The sequence below is a fragment of the Amblyomma americanum genome, chromosome 5 (genome assembly GCF_052857255.1).
Source record: "Amblyomma americanum isolate KBUSLIRL-KWMA chromosome 5, ASM5285725v1, whole genome shotgun sequence".
NCBI classification, from domain to species: Eukaryota; Metazoa; Arthropoda; class Arachnida; order Ixodida; family Ixodidae; genus Amblyomma; species Amblyomma americanum.
This window is the reverse complement of record NC_135501.1, coordinates 135,772,480-135,791,991: the sequence shown is the minus strand read 5'-3', so window position 1 is coordinate 135,791,991 and position 19,512 is coordinate 135,772,480. Positions and strand designations below refer to the sequence as shown.

The following is a 19,512-nucleotide window of genomic DNA, read 5'->3' as shown; positions in this document are numbered from 1 at the left end:
TACGCCGATGGCACTCGCAGATCTTGAAGAGGTGAAAGGGGGGGCAGGCACAACTCCTTCAACCATCGCCTCCAAGACGAAATCATGATCGTTTGCCGGTTTGCAAGTACAGCGCCCAAGGATGGGTGCTGCCCTTGCTGCGGCAAGAGCGATCAGCCATTTGCAGCTGATGATGAGATGGGAGAGCGTCAGGAACGATGGTTCCTCTGGGTCTGCGTAGGCTTATGCCAATGTCCGGGAATTTCTCGTTGCCGCCGCGTCCGCAAGCACTGTATAGGCTTCTCGAACGAGACGCTTTGGTGTCCGAGGGCTTTCCGCAATCTTTCCTTCACTGCCTTCGCCATTCGTTCCCACCATGCCGCTGCCAAGGTAGCTGCTGAGAAGTGGTGTAATCTTGCGGTTCACGGCTACGAAGAATCTTTCACAGCATCTCTAGGTCTTTGGAAGCCCTCTTAAACGTCAGAGCGTTACCGATATACTCGATGGCGGTCTCCTGCGCGCGACAAAGCGTCGTGAATCGTGCAAAAAACGTTCAGTCGTTAAGTTATAAACGGGCTCCTGGCGAATTGTTCTTGCTTTTGCACAAGTGGATAGGGTGATGTAGCTTTTGAAGCTGCCACCCTTGCTTTTTCTGTAGAATCAGGCAGAATCAATGTCCACAACTACATGATGATGATGACTTTTTTGTGGCGCAAGGGCACCTGTGGTCAAAGAGCGCCATGGCACATGGTTTTTTCTTGTACTCACGGTGGGGTCAAAGACCCATTTTCTCTAACTTGTACAAGACTGGTTTTGCCCCGAATATCTCGTAGGACGCAGACAATTTATTAAAGTTTAATAGTTATCGACGTTTCGCGTAAATAAATCAATCCTCTCCAATATTACGGAAATTCATTTTTTTAACCTATCCATGAGGCAAAATCAGCGTCAGCTGCCGGAGACGCATGAGGCGTTTTATAAAGTCACTCGCTAAACAGAACTGATAACGTTTCTGGACGAATAAACTAAAACTTCTGCGGACATATGTATATGCAATCCATATCAATATACTGCACATCAACAACAAGCGATTAATTTGGATGGAAATGGAGTACGGAACTGCACTGCATGAGGAAGTTCGGAAATTGATCTACCTATTTTTTAACTGCACAAGAAGAATTATTCATTTAATAAATCTGTTTCTTCAGTGAAAAGAAAAAAATAGTGAACGTTTCCTCCACGTTTTCACTGCCTGACATACAACGATGAACCACTGCGGTGGCTCAGTGGTCATGTGCTTAGCTGCTGACCCGAAAGACGCGGGTTCGATCTTGGCCGCGGCGGTCGCATTTCGATGGACGCGAAATGCTAGAAGCCCGTGTACTGCGCGATGTCAGCGCACGCTAAAGAATCCCAGGTGGCCGAAATTTCTGGGGCCCTTCATTGTATACGGTGTGACGTTCCTTGTGTGTGCTACGAGGGTCCGCGTTCGACGGCGCGGCGTAGACGGAGCACCCAGTGGCGGCAAAAGCACTCAAGGGAAAGCAATTCAGCTGGAAGAGAGGAGATCGGCGACAGCCGGTCTCGTTTTGGAAGCAGCCAGCACACGTTTCTACTGTATATGGCTGCAAGCAACTTGAGTGGGATTGCTTTCGGGCCTGCCGCCATGGACCGCACGGAGAAGACCCAGGTGACCGCTGCGTCCAATTACCGAGCCATACTCGTTGAGAGTGAACGACCAAAACGAAGGGGTTTAAGCACAACCGGACCCCCTTTCCATAGTGTCGGCACGTGTCGAACGCCGCCGCCGCCGCCGCGGGGAGACGGGCGTTATCTTCCCCAATTGCCGTGACCGTGCCGGGGACAAAGGGCCTCGTTTCGGCGGGCCTGGCCCCGTGACAAGACGGCGGCCATCATCACCAACACTCCCGAGCACATCCTAGGACAAGGGACCACTTTCCCGGCCTTTTAGTGAGTTCGCGTTCCGGCCTTCCTTGAGTGGCGAGTGTCATTTGATGGAGAACGGAGGTCGGTGACCCGCGGGAACCGTCAGCGGGCCAGAGACCGTCTACCACAGCCGACGCTACCTCGACGACAGCCTTCTTTCCCTCGGACTCAACAAGTGACGGGGGCGAGACCATAAGTGCGGTGGTGTGTTTGTGCGCCCAAGTGAAAGCCCTAGGCCCCTCCCACTCCGGCGTGGGCGTCCTCAACCTAGGGAATGTGGGGAATAAGAAGGATATAAAAATCGACAAGGAGTACGGAAGAAAGAACGCTGAGGACGACATCGTTCGCCAAGGGGGCCTTCAGCGCCGAAGCCCGACGGCGTGCAGCTTCTGCCAGCAACCGTTCGAGCTCAACTCCGGAGCCCCTCCATCGTCCCCATGAAGTCGTCGGCACGTAAGCTCGGACACCCCAGCCTCTGATGTATAATCATAATCATGTATAATTATTGAATATATCTGTTTGTTTAAACTGAGCCATACGGTGTCTCTGCCTCTCCGTCCCGTGTGGACCTGCGCATTATGGGGGGTCGTCACAACGGTGTCCCTCATAGCCCGAGTCTCTTTGGGGCGTTAAATCCCCATAAACCAATCATACAAAGATGAAAAGAATGCAGGAAAAAGAAGTGTGACTTTCTCCTCTCTTGCCGGCGGTTCGCAGTTCAGCGAAAACAGTATTTGGAGGTTCCTCTTTCGAGGTTAGGACTCCCACTGTCTCTTCCAGTTATTCTTTCGTTCGGTGCGAGCGCCAATTCCCGTTAAGCAGTGTCTGCGGCTACCTTCATGATTACATAAGTGCAACTGATCGATTACCTTGTTAGCTGTATACAAAATTTTGTCGCATGTCCAAAAATGCTTGATTCGATTCCTGGTAATCCATATTTCTTTAAATCAATATAATAATTGGAACAGTCAAATGAATTAGTCTTCTCACGCCTTTTTCCCCGCGCAAATACCTCATTGGGATTATCTACTGAACCTTGGCCAATCCCCCTGCGTGGGTATGTGCCATGCTTACTAAGGAGAAGAAGAAGAAGACGGGACACGCGACATTCGAGCGCTCGTGGCACGCGACCGCAGACAGACCGCCGTGCCCAGGAGACCGTCACCAGCCAGGCATCTCGGATCCAGAACACCGCGACCGCTTCGGGAAACACCGGGGCTCCCACACTGTGAGTCCAATGCTCTTGCGCTGCGTCAACTCGCCGAGCATGCGAACCTCCCCTCTCCTAAGCCTAGCGGCCAGATTGCGTGACAGGTGCTCTTCCGGCTCCTTTAACCCGCTGCCACCCGGCCCACCTCCATAATCTTGAGCGGACGAGCTCACACAAAACTTTCATCCCAGATACTTCCGACTGATGGACCGGCCTGAGCCGACGGGTGTCGCCTTTGAGTACCCAGAGGACTGTCTGGTCTCCATCCACGTTTTGGTGCTTCCACTTCTAATCTTCCCGCAGTAGTCTGTGATTACTATTATTACTAGCAGTGCTCAGCAAGCAGGACCCTGAACTCGATTTGTTATTACCGACGGGAACTACACAGCAAAACTTCGAAGATTCCGAATGTTCTGTACCTCCACTTAGGCGCCTTTCGGAACCTTTCGGGCGTGAAACCATACCATATACCGTACCATACATTATCACACACTTTCCGCGGGGAGAGCGGGGACAGTCGCCGAACAGCAGATCAGCCTTGTCGCTTTTCCCCTCATCTTCTATGTGCTACAGGAAACAATTACTGCACCCGGGAGAAAGGCACGCTCCGAAAATGGCGTCGTCCAAACCGGTGACCTCGGCCAGGAAGCCCCAGGAGCTCCCGCGCCCGCCACCAGTCACGATGGCCGAGGGACCCGCGTCTCCCGCCGCACCTTCGTCGACGCCGCCGCATCCCGAAGGCGAGCCCAATGAGGCGACAGCCTCGGGACCCGGCCCCTCTTCATCGGCAGTCTCGCTGCCCGGAGCTGCTTCCTCCGTTTCCGCACCAGGCGAGTAGTTCTTGTGCACGCAGATTTCAAGACACCTGCTCTTGGGGCTTTTGCGGGCGGATGCTGTTAGCTTGCGCTACCGCTTCCACCAAGTCTGCGCTAGCCGCACACATCCCTGCACCTGTTGCTAACATGGAGGAAGCAGTGGCGCGAGCTAACTGCACACGCTCGCAAAGGCCCTATGAGAAGGAATCTTGAAATCTGCTTCTGAAAGCGCCGCTACGAAAGCGGACCACGCATAGTCGCCATCTCCACCAAGCTTCAGTGGGGTGCAAGTAGTCATAAGTGGATTAGACAAACGAACAGGCTTCCTCCGTGCTTCTGGTGTATACCGACATGGCTGCCAGTGTGAAGTCGGTGCAAAGAGCAAGTGCTTCCAGGCCAGCAAAAAAAATCGACAGATGATTTCGATAGTCGGTAATGCGAAGTTCGAGCTCAGCTCTTCACACGCCACCTGCAGAATGCGTGTTAAGCTGCTAGCCACCTTCTGGGACCTTCCCGTGGCGGCCACCTTCCGGTTGTCCATTCCTCCGCATTCGCCGTTACACGGGGCGTTTCGGGTTGCTCCGATCTGTCACGGTTGCAGGTGGCTGAAGACGACGCGACATCCACGAACGGGCGCCTAAGAGCTGCGTTCTGAAATGTCTACCGGCACTGTGGAAGCTGCACCTTCAATGGATACTGCCGGCTGGGCATTAAGGGAGAACACGAGAAGGGAATCCTTCACTTGCTGGGCCTTTACTGCCTAATGGACACTGCGCGATACGTACTTCATGTAACACATTCTGCAGTGAAACACATACACTTTGCCACAAACGTCTCAGCACCTTTGTTCACATCCTAGCTCGCGCGAGTCGTTCCCCGAAGATAATAGCTCCTGTAGTCCACGCCCATCACTCCTCTCGACTTGCCATCCTTTCCGGAAGACTCGTTTTTTCTCCATCAGGTTCACAGGAATCGCGGTTTCCTCCTCTTTGAACAGTGCTACGCTTCCGGGCAACAAATAGTGCTCTCAGCACCAGGATAGTGCTGAGAGTTCGCCTTAATTATAAATGGTGACCATCCAAACTTACGTCAGACAGCGTACTTGGCACACCCGCCGTATTCCCGCGGAGTTCTGAATGATAAGGCTAGTAACATTACTGCGGTAGACATCGGCGATCACGGCTAGCGCCATTTGTCCCCCTATCGCGACCTCACATGAAATTCTACGCTCACATGCAGGCACCGCCGTGCCGCCCCCGCCTCCTCCGCAGCAGCTTCCGGCGGAGCTGCAGCCACTGCAGGAGTACGGTCATCTGCTGAACCGGCTGGCGCAGTTCCTGCTGGCGTCCATGCTGGACCAGCCGCCGCGCGCCCACTGGAACGTGCTCCTGTCGCCCATATCGTTGGTCAGCACGCTGGCGGCGCTGGTGGCCGGCTCCGAGGGCCCCACCCAGGAGGACCTGTGCCACCTGCTCAACCTCCAGCTGCCCGAGGTGGAGGCCATCATCGAGCAGTTCAAGGTGCGTGCATCCGCCGGCCACATACCTTGCCATTTGAACCCTCTAGTCGACGACGCCGTACTGTGAACACAGCCAAAGTGCTGCCACACATTGTCACGTAGACTCGGCTGCCAAGGCACTGCAATGCACCGTGCCAATAATACGGATCTCGCGAGCAGATATTCATCGCGCGGTTGTTGCCACCTCGCTTACAATAGTTTCAGAGCGCATTCCGTAACCGGTCGCGTCCCCCGGCTTGTCAATAACCTACTTATTTTCTGACAGAAAAGAAGCACCCGAGTATAAGAAAAGTGACCAAATGCAAAACTGAGAAATGGAACTAATTTCGTTGGTCATTTACAGCCCTCGAAATAGCTGAACAGTTACAAAAGATTAATCGATTGCTATAATGTATTTTGTTCCCCTTTTAATTACCATAAGGCAAGTATACAAAGACTAGAGTGAGCTGGTGCGGCTAGTTTGGTCTGCCCTGCGTGAAAAACAGGACGAAGGAAGACTGGACGGAACGAGTAGAGTTATGGCGAGATCCACTACCGTGATCCACTACTATGGTGGCGAGAAGGGAGAGGTGTCAGCTTCGGCGCGTCGGAGACGGAGCGAGAATTCATCCAGACGCGGCGGCGCTGCTGTTGGCTCCGAGACACTCCCCGCGCGCGCCCGTAGCAGCCGCTTTCTGTCGCAGCTATTTCAGGATACCGCGCGGATTACAACAAAGGCTAGTTGGCACACTTTTCTGACGGCTCGAAGCAAAGCGTGTATAGGCACTGAGAACCATGTTTGAACTTGCTTCCCTGTATATTCGCTGCGTGCGCTGCTGGCACCCCGAAGTGCTGGAAGATGGCGAATCGAATGACTTGCCATGAGTTTGTCACCAAAACAACGTCCATGCAGTTTCGATTTGATGCTGCAGTGTTATCCATGACGTCTCAATTCAAGTAGAAGCATTAGAAACCATACTTGAAAGCTTTATTTTGATGACTTCATCGAAAAGCAAGGTCTAGCAAGACATTTATTTTGACACACACAATTAAACGTCAAAAACACCAACAAAAGAACAGAAAATATGCATCAATGTAGGTGAGAACTGCAAGGTAAACAAAAACTGAGCTAAAAAGTAAACAACGCAAGTAAAAAGAAGTCAATATGCAGTGCTAAAATAGGCATACACACATGACATTGAGATTTGATTGGCAAACACAGATGCAGTCATAAACCAGCTTACAAAAATTGATTTCTACCTTTGTCAAACACAGCCATATTGTGACATCAAATTTACTAATGGGACCTTTGTAACAATGCGAATAAGACATTACTAAAAAGTCACAACAGATGACACAACGTGGGTAATGTACAACACCATGAAAAAAGAAAACCTCGTTGGCTGTGTTAACATTATGAAACTTATGTAGTACGTCTCAACTTCAAGAAGTTCATCTTTTCTCTCTTTTTTTGGTTGCACGCATTTTCTCCAGCAACAAGAAAATGCATCCTTGTCAATGTGAAGAAGCGAATGATTTGATTCGTCACTTCCACTTTGTGCTGCTCACAGGCGACCACATTTAACCTCTTCACAGACAGGCAAGAGATGAGGTCCATGATGCTATCAGTTTTCAACTTGTTGAAACTGAAGCAGTAAGTAAAAGCATCCTCCATAGCTTTGACCAGGTCTGCTAGGGACTCAGACGGGTACAGGAGGCCACCCCTATTAATGTAACGTGCGAGGCACGACTCTGCCGGAAGCAAGCTCGAGTCCTCCGTGTGAAGCAACAGCCTGCTACATTCGCTGCACTTCGTCTTTTTCAACATCTTCCGGGCCACATAGCCACTGACCTAATAAGTGATCCGGGAGTCACTTTTGCGTCCAACGATTTCAGCGTGCTCAGGGAGTGCTTCACATGCCACAATCATTTCATGAACTTCGTTGAGACGTCCCACATCTAGGAGCTCATTCAGCTTATTCTGTAGTTTCATGGGATTAGTGTGAGCGCCCTGACTTAGAAGGCTGCTCAGGACTGATGAAGGAATGTTGCCACTGGAGGGTGACTGCGCTATGCCGTAAAAACTGAGGCAATTCAGAGATATCAAAAATTGTGTCGGTGTAGGGTGATCGTTAGAGCCAGACATTTGCCTCAGTATCCCGAAGAGGTTTTCAAGCGCGTCTTGGCTCAAACGAGAAGTCATCAAGTACTTAAACCCCAGGGTTTTCGTGACATACAGCAGGATGGAAAGTGTGCTGGTAAGAGTAACACGGAGTCCTTCGGCTGTTGATTCGCTCAAGAACCCACCCTGCTTAGGCAGAGTTTTTTCCCAGGTCGCTAAAAACTCCAGAAAGCGTTTGATGCTTGCTACTTCTTTACTGTCTGGTCTTAAACCTTGCTTTGAGTATCTCGATGTCATGGCATCGATGAGGTCTCTCATCATAGAGACGAATGCAGAAGTAGTCTTGGTACAGCCATTGCCATAGCAGTGTTCCACTTGGCGGTTGTAGACATACAGGCCCCTTAAAACTTCATCACTGAAGATGGTGAACGCCAAGTTGACCCGCATGGCTGTCACCATGGCTGACAAACAGCCATGGTGACGTGTGGCATTGCCCTGGGTGTTGCTGAACTTGAAGTGTCGCATTTGCAGGCCTCCTTTACATATTCGTTGCCAACTCGACCATCTGGTGTTAACAGCCCTTTGGAGGTTACAGCGTTACGCACACATTTCACCAGGTGGGGGAAATCTGACAAAAAATGCAAATACCGGCTTGGATCCACTGGGTGCTTTACTTTGCACACTGTCTTTTCGAGCTTCCCACTTACGCCGAAAATTTTCCACATGCTGCGGTTCCACACAGCCCCGTCGCATGTCACAAAATCCACGAAGAGCCCCGATTTCTCGGCACAAATCACAGCGTCAACAATGATTTTGGCCAGAACATCTGCCTTTACATTGCTTCGTGCACCAAATGCACCGAGAATTTGTTTCCATGTGCCTGTGAATGGCTGAAAGAAAATTACAAGGCAATGGTCACATTGAGCAGCTTCTTGCCCTGGTGAGGTGTACTTGTCGAGGTCAACGCACCCTTGGACTTGCCCTTTGCTGTCTACAGTCAAGTTTTCAGACAGTTTCATTTCATCCACGAGTATGCCGCCGTGTCGGTGATACGGATCAATAGTGCGTGCTTTCTCTGCAACAGCCGTGAGCACTTCTTCATTAAAGCCAAAACCACTTCTATATTTACGGACATAAGTACGCAGGCACGAAGGGCTTGGCACAACCATGATCTTGAGCTTACGAATGTGGTCGTAAAGACGGGGGCTTTTCATATTCATCACAATGCATTCAAGGATCCACTCTTGCTGAAATACCATTCCATTGGTTTTTCTCCTTTTAGATGCTTCAAAGCATTCACGTACCTGCACTTGCTGCTTTTTTGGCAGGCTTTGCAACTTCTCTTCAAAACCAGAGCTGCTTATAGCTTCGTTGTCCTGCTTCATCTTTTCCATGGTCTCACTCAACTTTGCAATGCTGCGCTTTTGCCGTCGCAGCTGCGCATTTTTTTGCGTTAGCTTCTGTGTGAGGTTACCTCTTGCCTTTCTCGCTCTTGTACGCTTATAGTATGCCTGATTTATCAACAGCTTACGAAGGTATTTGCACTGCAAGCATCGGCTTCTATTTTGCACTGTCCCACAACACATGAGGCTGTACAGTTTCCCTCCATGGAGTCTGTGCTTTGTTTTTATTTGCCCACTTTGCATTCCTGTTTCCATTTCACACCCCTCGCAAGGAATCATGGCATCCATTTCGAACAGGAGGTCCTTAACATCACTAATGCTGTCGACAGCCACTGTTTTTACAAGGACACCCTGTACATATGCCGAGCAATGAAACGTTGAGGCATTACTTGAACACAAAAGTAACTTTTCAAAGCACAGAGTTCCACCACTTGAAGCACACACTGAGAACGCCACAACGTCCGTATCGTTTGGGATTACGTGTTTCGCCCAGTACTTACTTGGAAGGTCGTCTTGCGTCATACCCTCCAAGATATCGTAGCCGCCGCTACAGTTCGAACTTGACAGAACGTCGGTTTCAGCACTCAGCGGTTCGTCGTGAATGGAGTCAACCTTTCTTCGCTTTGAAGTTGCACCTCCATTGGACGACACCGTCTTTCTTTTTGGAGGCAGCTTTTTTGTGAGGTAAGCAGGCACATTTGGAAATATCGTGGGAATCGCATCGTCTGTCAGTGTAGGGCGATCACGAGGGATTTTCACAGCTCGCCGTTGACGACATGCTTGAAGCTACGGACGATGAATCTCTCGTCGAAATGAGCCTCGCACACAACGCAGTTCTTCTCCAATGGCTTGTCAGCACGAGGAATTGCGCGCTCCCAGGCCCTGCGTCGTTCATCGTCGACGGGAACAGCGAAGAGAGACGCCTTCTTCCCTTGTTTGCGGGCCGAAACATACCCCGCTTTGCATCCAGGTGCGAAACAGTGTCTTTGTTGTTTGAACATCACTGTGGCATGGCCACGTCGGTGCGTAGCAATCCCAAACAATTTAAAACCAGCACACCGCAGACGCTGCGGGAACACGTGCCTGTACCTGCCTGTAGGCGACGAAACGTGCGGCGACGGCGGCTGGCTGGTGCTCTCGACGGATCTCGGTAGCGACGTGCGCGCCGCCCCGCGGTGGCATGAAATACCAGCGCGCCTCCGAACACGGCGCGACCGCAACGATGCTGACACCTCTCCTTCTAGCCACCATACCACTCCCGCGGCCGGTTGCGGCGTAATAATAATAATAATAATAATTGGTTCTGGGGGAAAGGAAATGGCGCAGTATCTGTCTCATATATCGTTGGACACATGAACCGCGCCGTTAGGGAAGGGATAAAGGAGGGAGTGAAAGAAGAAAGGAAGAAGAGGTGCCGTAGTGGAGGGCTCCGGAATAATTTCGACCACCTGGGGATCCTTAACGTGCACTGACATCGCACAGCACACGGGCGCCTTAGGCGCACCGCCAGAGCGCAGGCGCTGATTGGTTCCGACGCGGCAGGCGTGGGCGCAGCTTGCTATAAAGCCCCTGAATGTTTCGATAAAGCAACGCAGCGTTGGTCGCGGCAGTTATTTCAGTAACTGATTTTTCGATCTTCCATGTCATCATGTCATTTCGACCGAAGCCAAGGCAAAAAAACGAAACACAAAATTCATTCGGGCGCGTGGTCTGCTGCCCGCCAGAAGCGTGCGTTGGGAGCGTCTGCTAGCATCCCCCGGCCTAGGTGCCGCCACCGTAAGTGCCCGGGAGGAGCCGAGAGTAGGAGCGCCGGCATAGGAGCAGGAGGGAGGAGGATATGTTACATTTAGTCCATTGAGGGGCATTACAGCTTGCTAGGGAGCCTACATACATGCCGCCTGGAGGGGGCGCGACATGTAGGCTCCCTACAGCTTGCCGGTACCTGGCGCCATCTGTCGACCTCTGCGCGGCCGGCGCGTGCGCAGTGGCACACCGTCGCGGGTACGTATCACGCTGGTGGATCGCGCTTTCTCTCTCAGCCAGTTTTTTCCCCTTCGTCCTGTGGTTCGTCGCTTAGTCTCTTTGTGAAAATGCAACACCAACTGTAGCCGAAAGCTCCACTTTACTGTCCTCAGTTGCCATTCATACGCTATTAATTTCCATCAATTATTTTTCCAAATTTTCGGCGGTATTTTTTCCACGTCTCGTTGTGAAGACATTAGCAGCGACATTGAAGGCGCTCTCAATGTTCGCGCTGGAGGGGATTGCGGAATTGTAACGCTCAACGACCTTGCGCGCCAGCTTGGTAGTTACTAAAGCCTCGCGCTTCGTTGTTGGCGCTGTGAGGGCATAAAATATCAAGCTCACTAAACATTGTTGTGCCGTGTCTCTACAGCGAAATATTCTTGCACGCTATTACTAGTGTTTTCCGCAAGTTCAGGTTCTCGATGTTATATCAGTGGTTACAACCTGTTTTTGAATATGAAAGTAACTGATTGCTAGTAATGGCATACTGAAAAAAGCTCTTAGGCGACCCCCTGTGGATTGGTCAAATGCGCTTGATTTTCTGTTGCTGATGATTTTGTTGTAGGTCCGCCTGAATGGTATGACGCGATAGCGTTAATGGGTCAATGTCCATATATGCGGAATCTGTACCGGTTGCTCAGTGGTTATGGTGCTTGGCTGAAGATTGAAAGACGCTCCTGTGATCCCGGCTGTGTCAGTGCACGTTAAAGAACACCAGGTGGCCAAAGTTACTCGGAACCCTCCTCTACGCCCTCCCTGATAGCCCGACTCACTCAGGGACGATAAACCCCATGAAACAACTATCTTAATGTTCGTAGATCGCTGGTCGCCCTTCTAATGCTCACGCATTTATAACTGGATTACCGAGTACCGAGAACATTGCCCCTTGCGGAAAGTAATCAATTAATTGCAAATTTCGAAAGAAAATGTAATTTATTACAAGTAATATCACTTGTACGCGCTACGTACAGTTCATGCTATTATCCTGATATTCCGGGAAGTTGGGGCGCTCCCTAGAGTAACATCTGTGATTGCATGGAACCAGCGAATTTGGGCTAACCAAACTGCAGGCTTTTGATTTGTGGGCACTGCTGGAAATTCCGCAACTGGCATATGACCAAAAAGCACTGTCAAGATCACGCCTGTCGTCCCCTTTTCCCTAACCCGCGTGGCATAAACATGTGTGTCGTTGAAAACAAGTAGTTGTGGTAGTGAAGGTGATGGCAGTACTAGTATAGCAGCAGTACTGGTGTATATGTAGAATAGCAGTTCTCGTCTTAGTATAGAGGTGGTGGCGGGTATACGTTGAACGAGTAGTGTGACCTAAGAGAGTACTATTACGCGTAGCAGTAATGTGTTGGTGGCGGAGCGGCCTGGCTTGCCATGATATGCGCCAAAGCGATACGTATTCCGCCAATGGAACCGAACTCTAGGAGACTGGTTAAAATGCTGCTAAATGGAACTTGAAACAACCTTGAGGCCCAGAACTGAACCAACCTGGAATAACAATCGTGTGCATCTGCTGCAGACCGAGTCTACGGACCACGTGTTGTACGTGGCGAACCGCATGTTGGTGAGGCACAACTGCCCGCTGATGGCCACCTTCAGGGCCCGCGTCGAGGCCAGGTACATGACCACCGCGCAGGACGTCAACTTCGAGGTGCGTCCTGTTGCAGGGATCCCGCAGCTGCCGACTGGTTGTTGTGTCGGGCCTACGAAGGTAGATGCCAAGGGTGGCGGTGACTGCGGGCGAGACATCGGGCCTTTCGAACCATATTAGCAGCTGGTCGCCGAGGAAGGGACGGGCCGATAAGGAGTGAAAACAGTTTATTCTCACGACAGAATGCTCTAGGGAAGTCCTTCGTAGGGGGAGAAGTTCGAAACTGCAAAAACTGAAGAGACACTGCTCGCTGGCACACGAAGCTCCGCCCCTTCACACTTCTTGCTGGCAGCACATGACTATGGCAAATCTTGCAAGGCTGTGGTTGTCCTGCCGTAAACGAGAGACACCTTCTAGCTTAGTGCGATAACACTGTCTTGCGTCGAGGCCGATATTCGCCTAATCGGCTCAGGGTCTTCTGAAGTAAAAACATTAATTTCCGAAGTTGCAGTCGACATGCTTGTAGAAAGTGATGCGAAGAAAGCAGGTGTTCGGCGGGTTGTGCGAGTGCGGTCTCCTGGGGGCGCACGTGGCTCGACAGTCGCTAACCCTGCTCTGGAAACGACTAATTCGGTCACTTGACTTTCCACTAACAATCGGACGAATCTTTTCCTGGGAAACGTAACAGATCCCGCATTTCGCATCAGGAGGGGCGGCTGCGTTATTTAACTGCTCGGCCATAGCACAGCAGTACCTGAGCTGCTTCTCACGACTATTGTGCAGAGAATGTTTTTCTCACTTCCATAACCAGTAGATTGCTTCACTCTTCAACAGGACAGGTGAGCACAAAATGGACTCTGAAAGCGCGCACAGGTGAAAAAAGCCCACAACAGTTTGCCTCAGCACGAAACCAGAACAAGGGTTAATTGCTGGGCAGTGTAAGCCTCCAGCCATGAACTGAAGTGTCTGTTCTGCACTTCCCAGCGGGACCGAGACAACGCACCCCTGAATGCCTGGCCGCTCTTATAAGCAGCAAGGAAATTGATTTTTCGTGATTTAGGTGTTTCCGTTGAATTTCCGTTCAAGTCACATTGTCCCAGTCCGCCCTTTGCAAAAGATGCGACGTCCTCTGGAGAGTTTGTGCGCTACCCAGAAAACTGGTTAAACGCAAACACACGTGGAAGACGCAGGCGCAAACCGGTTCCACGAGATGCCAGCTGGGCCTCCGAAGAGGCAGTGTGTGCTTGACAGGAGCCGCCATCTGTCGCTTGCGCCTCTCTTTAACGTGTATTTTACGTGAGCAGCATGTGCTTAGTTTGTTTTCTATCAGTCGAGCTGGAGGAGAGACGCGCACGCACTGAGCGCCCGTGTGAAAGGGTGACTAATAGATAATGAATAGCAATTTGCCAGTATCCCTCAAGAGAAAAGTATACAACCGATGCATGTTACCGGTACTTATCTATGGGACAGAAATGTGGAAGAAAAGGGTTCAGCTTAAGTTAAGGACAACGCAGTGAGCTAGGGAAAGAAAAATGACAGGTGTAATGTTGAGACCGGAAGCAGGTGGAATAGATTAGGGGACAAACGCAAGTTAATGACATCATAGTCGAAATCAATAGGAAGGTATGGGCTTGGGCAGTGCATGCAATGCGAAGGCATGATAACCGCTGGTCCTTAAGGGTAATGGACTGGATTCCAAGAGAAGGCAAGCGTAGCAGGGGGCGGCAGAAAGTTAGGTGGGCGGATGAGATTAAGAAGTCTGCGAGGATACGGTGGACGCAGCTGGCAAAGGACAAGGTTAATTAGAGAGACATGGGGGAGGTCTTTGCCCTCCAGTCGGCGTAGTCAGGATGATGATGAGGTCGTCCTGGGACAGTGCGTTCGCCATCACATGTGGAAATTAAGGGAAGCCCCAGCAGATGCGCAGAAAAAGAACGGGCATGAAAATGGTGGCTATCGCCGCAGAGCCCTGACCAGCCGTACGTGCGTGCCATCAACGAGTGGTGCAGCAACGCGACCAACGGCAAGCTGCGCGCCGTGGTGTCGCGTAAGACGTTCACGCCCAACACGTCCATGGTGCTCGTGGGCGCGGTGTTCTTCAAGCGCCTCTGGAGGGAGAAGTTCTCGCCCAACGCCACGCACATGATGCAGTTCCACGTGACACGCGCCGACACCATGGACGTGCACATGACGACGCGCACCAGCCGCTTCCCCTACGTCGAAGTGCCTCGCTGAGGGTGCGCGCCCTAGAGGTGCCCTACCGGACCGGGAAGCTGGCCATGGTGCTGGTGCGTCTTACCGCAGCATGGAAACCAACTGCCCTTCGCGAATGTGTTCTATAGTATAGAGCTGCGCGCTTGTCTGCTCAGGCGATCCCCACAAGTTCGTATGATTTCCTCATGGCTCCTCCCATGGAAACCTTATGCACATGCGGAAAATTTAAGCCAGTGATCTCCCCACACACACCCTTGTTTTTTCTGAAGGCATGCACCCCCTTAATTCGTAGACATTTTTTTCGAGTAACTTTGGTGATTTTTGTCACCAGTGTTAGTCATAAATGTGCCTAGTCCAACGCGACATCGCCAAAAATGTAGAGGCAGATCATTATTAATCTACCCCCCCATGAAAATTCACTACCTAATTCCATTTCGAGGGAAAACCCCTGGTCTAAGCGCATGTAGAATTTAGTCATACATATCAAATAGAAAGCATAACAGAATATTGGAATCATACGGCAAGCATATGGAGCGTATGCGTGTTTCCTTAAAGGACCACAAAAAGGGGTGTTTGAGCTTGGCTTTAAAATGCTTGCACTATGTAGGGTACAGGCCACCGAGCGTCCATGCCGCGTGCGGGACCCCAAAAGCTAGCGGGAAAATCACAATACATTTTAAAAAATTCCCGCTTTTGCGCCTCGCGGCGACGCGCGGTGCCGGGCTTTCACGCGAAAACCTGGCAGATGACGTCACGTCTTGCAAATGACTTCAGAAGCCGGGGGGTTATCATTGGTTCACAGCGCCAAATTTAGACGTCACGCGCTACCGCGGCCACTCCGCGAGCGCCGCAGCCGACGGAGGTAGGGGAGGGGCCGAGTGAGTGGGGCCGGCGGAGGAGCGCCGCCATTCTGGCGTGCGACAGGAGAGCGAAAGGCGCGAAGACGCGGAAGTTCAAATTTTGTCTGCATATAACTCAGCTTCCACAAACGGAACTAAATAATTCTTGCTGGGGTATAATTATGAACCGTCGTCATTTAACATCCCAGACATATCTCCCCTTTATTGAGACCCCCTTTCTGGGTCCCTTTAAATCTTCATATGGACTGCGTACTCTTATAATTCCATACGCACGATTCACACAGACTGCGTCAGTAGGATTAACGTCGCTGCTGATTCTGCTACCGAAGTTTCGTTCACAGAACTGTATAGTACGGATATCTTTGTTAGCGTTCGGGCATCGCACCAGCAAACTGCCTATGGTGCTAGGGCCCTCCACCGGGGGTCTACACCGTAACATGTCTTAACCGGCGGCTCTCATCATTGAAGGGCAAATGGTCAACTGGGTGCCTGCATTCGAGAAGAACAGACTTCAAGAAGCGCCTCCTCACGCGCCGCGCAGATCCTGCCGACAGAGGTGGATGGCCTGCGGCTGACGCAGCAGAGCCTGCTGTACGGCGACACGCTGTGGGACCTGGTGCGTGGGCTCCGGCCGCGCGCCAACGTGCGCCTCGGGCTGCCCAAGTTCGTGCTGACGGCGCGAAACAAGCTGCGCGACATGCTGCACGAGCTGGGCTGCAGCAGGCCCTTCGACCCCGAGCAGGCGGAGTTCATCAACATCTCGGGCTTCAAGGGCCTGCACACCACCGAGATCCTGCAGGCCGTCACCGTAGAGGTGTGTCCACAGAAGACATGTAATGGCATCTGAGATGTCTGCCATCGGTTCAATGTACCTGCATGTCTTTTGTTGTGTTTGAAAGACAGAGGACAGCACCTTCTCTCCTTCTGGGCGCGACCACAGGTGTCCGAGGACGGCAACGAGATCGCGCGCACCTCGGCGCTGGTGACCGAGGTGGTGTCCAAGGTGGCGCCGACCACCGTGTTCCTGGTGGACCGGCCCTTCCTCTTCCTGGTGCGGAGCACGGCCACGGGTGCCATCCTGCTCTGCGGATGCGTCCGCCAGCCTCTCGAGTGGCACCCGGAGAGCCCCGACAACTCGGCGCTACTCTGAGCCACAGGCAGCAGTCCACCATGAGCTGCTTCTGTGTGTCACGGCGGAGGAACGTGTCCCACATGTTCCAGCCGCAACCTCCACGTGACACGGTGGAGGAGAGGAAGTCCCCCAACTGCGGCTGCTTGCAGAGTGCCGCATCCCCCTCCCCCACCCCAAATTTACTAGTTCAAAAAACGCGCCTTTTCCCACTGCAAGCAGTGAACACTTGACAAGTAACCATAGGTTGCTCAGCTATCGGCAGCTATTGAACAGCGCTCACATATAACTGCACTGATAATAAAGAGAGCATTCATTTGGTTTCAGTCGCCTCCTTCGCTAGTGCACGTGCCAGAAAGTACGACCCTGAATCAATAGCGAATTCCCCTTCCTCTAGAGATTTGAGGCTATCCCAGACCCCAGACTTTTACGGTGTCCGCAGGCATGCTGAAGCACTAGATAAGTTGTGCTATTTGACCTTGTCTCTTTATGTATATTCATTTTTGTTACTTTTTGAATTCCATTGTGTGGGTCCTCGCGGTCATACGTAAGGTATTGTATTTTATAAGAATATATCAGCCGCAGCAAGGGCTAATTGAAGAAACATAGGAGAGGCATTTGCCCTGCAGTGGGCGGTCAGTCTGTTAATGAACGATTGCACGCAAGGAACACCATCATGCTTCAGGTTTGATGTGATAACGAATGGGTTAAATATAATTAAACTTATATGCTTTCTTTCCAATAAAAATGCTTCGATTCCCTAGCTTTGGCATTTTTACCCGACAGCATTCGCACACCTGCAAAAGATGGCTCGCAGGAGCGTGACTGGCAGGACCTTATATGCTTGTGTAAATGTGGGCATACTTAATTTTGTTTAATGTTTCTTTCGAGTAAAGCTGCTGAGCGTACACTCGACCACAACTGAAAGAACTTCTGCATCTGCTGCATCTGCAGAAAATTTGGCCTTGAGGTCAGGAGCAGAGGTAAGCACAAGCTCTCCAGACAACCTGTTATTTCCAAGCCCTCAGGTGGCAAAAAAATAATGTAGAGTCGAAGGGTACCCCGAGAAGACGTTCAATACTGGTTGTCAAGCAGTTTTTGGTGTGTTATTCGGTCAAAGAGTGCTTAAGCGCCTGCTCGTAAGCAGCGATTCTGTTGAATTAATTCTAATAAACTGAGCAGCTGAGACCGTTTTTCACAACTGCCATCACCACCGGAGTGGCCGTTACTGCGTAGACAACAGCTAGGCTTTCCTGCGATGCAGCTATCGGACGAGGGACCTTTACCACACTCCCGGAATCTAGACACCAATCTACGTGCTCTGCCACTTGTGTCCAAATAGTCAACAGTTCGTACATTGCCGGGAAAGGATGCAGCGGATCCACGTTATAGAAAATTGGCCAAATTTTCAACTCGGGGACATGTGGGACCTGCAAAAGTTATCACAGACTTGTTGCAACACGCACACTGACCACCTTGCAAGAGCAGAAGTACAAATAACCCCACCTCCTGCATCCTGAAATTCCTCTATTTCTTGAGCCGTAGATGGGTCCACTCCACGTACTATGCCTTTAGTGCTTGCTAGCTGTTCTGAAGTGAAGGCTTTGACAGGAATAGATGTGAATCAGCGCACTGTAGCAGAGATAAGTTTAATGATAGGAAGAGCAAACAGGTCAGCCGCAGAAATAAGAGCAGATCCAACACACAATCAATGTATGCTGATTTGCGAACAATACCTCGCCTCCCGAAAGGTCGCATATTCATAGATATCTAGATAGTGTTTCGTCAAACTCGAATCATTGATGGATTGTTTTTGGATTATTTTCAGCATTCTATCGTCTATTGGCACAGAAGCAAGAATTCTTACCTTGGGAAGTTCATGACAGAATGATGTTAATAAGACGTCTGCCTAGTGCCCATGGTTTGGCCTCTCACTTCTTACCACGCACATTTAGAATTCATTTTTAAATTAATCCGTGTAACAAACGCGTATAAGATCACCAGTGGACCGAACACACTATTCTTGGGTAAGCTCAAGATGTCTGCAAATTGCACGCGGCGTCTTGAGCTTTGCGCACGTGACAGCTACGTCCTCGTAAAGATCCATATTAGAGTAAAAGGAAGGCACTTGTGTATATTGTGCAGGCTTTCAAAGGCGTGGGTGGCCTTTACTCTTATCCAGCTGAGCTTGGGCTTAGATTGTGCTTATCTACGCCACCATGCAAACAGTGTATGAAGCACTTGTGGCCATGTGTGGCCATGTGTGGCATTTTGCAAACTTCCAACGGCCAGCGCCATGGCTCCAGGTTGTGGGAACCAGACGCTCTCAGAATTGGGGAAGAACTTGGGGAGACAATTACGCCTCTCCTTAATGGCACACACGATAGTGTTTATGGGTCCCTTTGGTGGCCACGGCTCCCCTTTGCGTATTACTACGCAGACACGGACACAGCACTTTCGTTCACCATCACACAACGCTGATCTACACCGAGCAAGAACTGTTTCTCTGTCATCTAGGTGCTGTCTACGTGCCCATATATGCAGGACTAATTGTTTTCTGTTTAACATGGAATCCTCATCCCATTCTTGGCGCAGTGGTGCAGCTGTTAGGCGATTCGCCACTGCCCAGGCAGACTGCTCCTTCAAACACAGCCACCGGTGGGGCTTGTGAGGCCCAGGTTTTGAGCAAACTGCCCATCATCCAGTGGAT

The 19,512-nt window shown here is 51.0% G+C and overlaps 2 protein-coding genes across 2 annotated transcripts; both read left to right on the top strand.

Annotated features, from left to right (window-relative positions):
- Nucleotides 1-2,412: 2,412 nt before the first annotated feature.
- On the top strand, nt 2,413-3,928 carry LOC144135063 (uncharacterized). The gene is made up of 2 exons (XM_077667823.1): nt 2,413-3,154; nt 3,710-3,928. The coding sequence occupies exons 1-2, from the start codon at nt 2,993-2,995 to the stop codon at nt 3,887-3,889; spliced, it is 342 nt and encodes a 113-aa protein (XP_077523949.1). The 5' UTR covers nt 2,413-2,992; the 3' UTR covers nt 3,890-3,928.
- Nucleotides 3,929-4,302: 374 nt separating this feature from the next.
- On the top strand, nt 4,303-17,531 carry LOC144134220 (plasminogen activator inhibitor 1-like). The gene is made up of 4 exons (XM_077667180.1): nt 4,303-4,336; nt 5,191-5,471; nt 16,215-16,487; nt 16,614-17,531. The coding sequence occupies exons 1-4, from the start codon at nt 4,303-4,305 to the stop codon at nt 16,821-16,823; spliced, it is 798 nt and encodes a 265-aa protein (XP_077523306.1). The 3' UTR covers nt 16,824-17,531.
- Nucleotides 17,532-19,512: the final 1,981 nt, after the last annotated feature.